Source organism: Mastomys coucha, unplaced genomic scaffold, assembly GCF_008632895.1.
Source record: "Mastomys coucha isolate ucsf_1 unplaced genomic scaffold, UCSF_Mcou_1 pScaffold6, whole genome shotgun sequence".
Lineage (NCBI taxonomy): Eukaryota > Metazoa > Chordata > Mammalia > Rodentia > Muridae > Mastomys > Mastomys coucha.
The window spans coordinates 55663294-55667838 of NW_022196912.1; the positions used below are offsets into that span (position 1 = coordinate 55663294).

Consider the following 4545-nt stretch of genomic DNA (forward strand, 5'->3'; position numbering starts at 1 on the left):
CTCAGAAATCCACCTGCCTCTGCCTCCCAAGTGCTGGGATTAAAGGCATGCGCCAGCACTGCCCAGCTCAAACTATAAAATTAATAGTCATTAGCCCATCAAATTTGACTGAAATGTCACAATACAAAACATTTTCCAAAAAGATGTATTTTAATGATGAAAAACAGCATTCAGTGCATATTCTTTATGATATTGAGCATGTGTTATCAAATATATAAAGTTAAACTTAAAGAAATAAAATTATTATCACAAAAGGCCTGTAATTTTAGTTTTCTAAAAAAACTAAAGTTCATCTTATGTAAGGACACTTGGGAGTAAATGCCATCCAAGTCACATGGACTTGAGATGGGAAACAGCAAGGCATTGTTAAAGCTATACATAAAGTAAACCTTACTGAAAACAGAGAATAGCCAGAAGGGGAAATGCTTAGAAGCACTGTGGATTTCTTCTCTACTGTATAAAGACAAGTTTGCCTAGCAGTTGCTGAATTATAAAATTCCTTCCTCAGGAATTCCCCTAGATTGCAAAATTGATCCAAAACAAACGTTTGCTTTAGGTTATTTCAGTATAGTAACATACAATTCTTTTTAAAAGAGGAGGCGAAGAGGAGCATATTGTCAGATATGTGTGTGTGTGTGTGTGTGTGTGTGTGTGTGTATCTCCATTTGGCAGAAGGAGTTTATCTTCAAAAGCCAATAACAAAAAGTAAACAGATCCCCCAACAATAGAGTGAGGCAGCTGCCCTGATGCAGCCAGATTTGCTGGTTTTGTGAAACTCAGTTTACCACCTGCTAGAGTCCCAGCCTAGAAACCAGCCTGTGAATGTGGGGGGCTCATGGCCTTGTTTGATGATGACAATTGGTGTCCTCTTGTCTCTTCCAGAAGGGTCTGTCTCAAGGTACATTTTGGCTAAAAAGAATTGAAAAGACAAAACAAGTTCAGCTGGTTTTCAGTTAAAGTGAAATAGATATACAATGAAAAATTGTTGCATACAAGTAAAAAATGAAATTCTTCTTGCCCCAAGTAGCCAATAGGAACAGTCTCCAGGTATTTCTCTTGCCTGCCATGGAAAGTACCATTAAAAAATGTCGTTGTTCCCTGAAAGAATTCCAAACTTTATGGAATTATCCTTATGATATAGTTATTGTGACACTTCTATGCTAAAAAGGACACAATGACCAAATATTTTCAAAAAATAAGCATATTATGAATTTCATAAAGACTCGTATTCTAATTTAGGCAACAGAACAATTTTCTTGTATCATGAAACTCTTCCACTTTAAAAGATACCATTATTCAATTTCTGATGGACAGCTGATGTGTATTTTTGGAAGACAGGCTAAGAAAGGCTAGCCAGGCTAGCCGGGATAACACTGCTGAGGTACTGCTAACGGTCGTCCCAAGGACAACTTACCAGACTTCACTGATTCCTTTTTCTCAACTTCATTGGCATCTTTGCCAATCCAAATAAAGATCTGAAGAAGAAACAAACAAACAAACAAAAACCCTCAATGAGAGTAAGCGCTGTATAGGGAGTGCTGGCCTGGTGCTGCCCACACACCCACTTTCACCCCACACAGGAAGTGGGTAAAGGTGAAGCCTGTGGAAACCCTGTGTCTTTCTCAAGGCTCCCTCTCACCAGGAGACCCTTGTATTCACATACAGCCTCTCTGATTACAGCTTATACCTGAACATGTTTGCAAGGGGTATTCTTGTTGCAAAGTGAGCTTGCTTGCTTTCTCTCACAAAAATCAACAGCTTCTTGACTGCTTTTCTGTCCATCTGCTGAGCCTGCATCCATCCCAACCTGTAGCTCTAAGCAGCAAAGGATTGCATGTAGGTGCAGGGCTTGCTTGTGGATGTCTAATGCTTTCTAATAGTACATTGCCCTATAAGACTTTGATAAAGTACTATAGTGCTCAGTATTTAAATATCAAGAATTTGAAATTTTATTTAAAATGTTACACATACAGTCTTCATAAAATCAATATGTGAACCTGTAATCTGTATACATCCGTTCCTTTGTCAAATGTGTGAGTTATTTTAATGCTGAAGCACTCTCCAGAATTATTTTGCACTTAAATTGGCAGATCAACTTTGGTCAGATTAAGTTTCCACTGTGTTCTAACACAAATGTATTGGAGCACAGAAGACACCATGACAGCATAGTATCATGGATAAAAGATATAACTTATAAAGAAATGACGCACACCTTTAATCCCAGCACTTGAGAGGCAGAGGCAGGCAGATTTCTGAGTCCAAGGCCAGCCTGGTCTACAGAGTGAGTTCCAGGACAGACAGGGCTATACAGAGAAACCCTGTCTCGAAAAACCAAAACCAAAACAAAACAAAACAAAAACAAACTTGAGGGCTGGAGAGATGGCTCAGTGGTTAAGAGCACTGACTGCTCTTCTGGAGGTCCTGAGTTCAAATCCCAGCAACCACATGGTGGCTCACAACCATCTGTAATGAGATCTGATGCCCTCTTCTGGTATGTCTGAGATAGCTACAGTGTACTTACATATAAAAATAAATCTTTGGGCCAGAGCAAGCGGGGCCATATAATAAATAAAAATAAATCTAAAATAAAAAAATCTTTAAAAAAAAATGGGGCTGGAGAGATTGCTCAGTGGTTAAGAGCACTGACTGCTCTTCTAAAGGTCCTGAGTTCAAATCCCACAACCACATGGTAGCTCATAACCATCCATAACGAGAACTGATGCCCTCTTCTGGAGTATCTGAAGACAGCTACAGTGTACTTACATATAATAAATAAATAAATTTAAAAAAAAAAAAAAGAAATGAAATGATGTTCTGGGAGGATATAGGGTTGAACCCCCAATTCAAATATGCTCCTTAAAGATACAAAGTCAGGGTATTTTTTTTACTACCTTAGTTGCCAGAAACCAATCTAAAGGCTCAGGGGTTAAGAGCAGCTGTTTAGTTTGATTTCTAGCACCCATGTGGAAGCCCACAACCATGCATTAATTCAGGTCCAAAGGATCTGATGTCCTGTTATGACTTTTGCAGGCAAAACACTCATGCACATAAAATATATACTTATTTTAAAATAGTTTTTATTTTTATATTTACTTTAATTATTATGTGTATGAGTGTTTTCTCTTTGTGTGTATCTCTGTATCACATGGCATGCTTGGTACGAAAGGAGGTGGTGAGCCTCCATGTGATTGGTAGGAATCAAACACTGGCCGTTTAAAACAATGGCCTTTAATCACTGAGGCAATTCTCCAGCCCACAATAATTCTTTTTTTTTTCCAAAATAATTCTTTAAAAAAAAAAAGAGATTTGAAAATAAGTTTGTGGCTGACGCTAAAAGTAGGTTTAATCCAGTGTTTCATATATTGTTCTATATAATTGGATTAACATATATGTTTCTACTTTTCATGGTTCTTAATTTACCTAAAGATTTTAAAAGACCAACACGTATTTATGTGTGTGTATATACATGTACATATACATATAGTGTAGGCAGCCGCTTGGACAATTAAATCCAAGATGGCGCTGGTTCCTGATACACCGAGCAGGTGTATGCTAATGAGGGTTTGACGGGGAACCAATCCAGAAGGACTTGGCAGCTCAAGCTCGGGTATATAAGGGGCTGCCTCCAGCCATTCCACACCACTCCACAGAGGCAAGCAGACCTGCAGCACCTAGGAAGAAGAAGAAAGAAGAAAGAAGAAGAAGCAGCTGCAGGAACATCAAGAAGAGCCAAGAAGAGCCGTGCCATCAAGAAGAGCTGTGACACTTAAGAACCTAGGAGATCTGTAATACATAGGTATCAAAAAAGAGCTGTAACACCTGGGCATCTAGGAGAGCTGTAACACAAAAAGAATATTCCTGAGTAAACTGTCAAGAGTAGTAGTCTCGGTGTTCTGTCGTCATTGCTGCTGGTGGGAAGCAGAAGCGGCAGAATACGAGTGGTGGCCCTTATGGGGACTTCGTGTCAAAGTGACCCGTAGGAGACTCCAGAACTCTCGACAGAACAGGGCGATCGATCTGAAAGTGCTCGGTAAGTTGAGCCTCAAAGTTAAAGATCCCGGTTAGGGACAAGTCTGCCTTCAGAGCAGGGAAAGTGCTCAGTAGTTGAGCCTCAAAGTTAAAGCTCCCAGTTAGGGACAAGTCTGCCTTTAGAGCAGGGAAAGTGCTCAGTAGTGGAATCTCAAAGTTAAAGCTACCGGTTAGGGACAAGTCTGCCTTCAGAGAAGGAAAGTGCTCCGTAGTTGAGCCTAAAGGGGAATCCTGAGGAGAGCGGAGCCCCCAGTGAATCGGGCGGCCTCATAAGCTTGTTGCTATTTGTTGCTTCTGCACCTGGGCCAGGAGGCAGAGCCTAAGTAACTGGCTCCAGAGAGGGGCAGAAGGCATAAGATTAGAGCAGGAGGGAGAAGGAAAAGTAACAAAAGTAAACATGGGCGCTTTGTTTTCAATTTTTCTGTCTCTCCTAGAGCTGTTAATGTTGAACTCAATTTTTTTGACTCTTTAAGAGCTGTTAAAACCTGTGTGGAAGCTCTTTAGGAGCTGTTTGGA

At 40.1% G+C, this 4545-nt stretch overlaps 1 protein-coding gene across 1 annotated transcript in view; it reads right to left on the bottom strand.

Annotated features, from left to right (window-relative positions):
* Positions 1–131: 131 nt before the first annotated feature.
* Positions 132–4545, bottom strand: part of Scin (scinderin) — a 90026-nt gene continuing 85612 nt past the window's right edge. The window contains exons 15-16 of the mRNA XM_031356539.1: positions 1415–1475; positions 132–909 (exon numbers count right to left, since the gene is read on the bottom strand). Of these exons, the coding sequence (XP_031212399.1) occupies positions 782–909; positions 1415–1475 (189 nt within the window). The 3' untranslated portion in view covers positions 132–781. The remainder of the gene's footprint in view (positions 910–1414; positions 1476–4545) is intronic.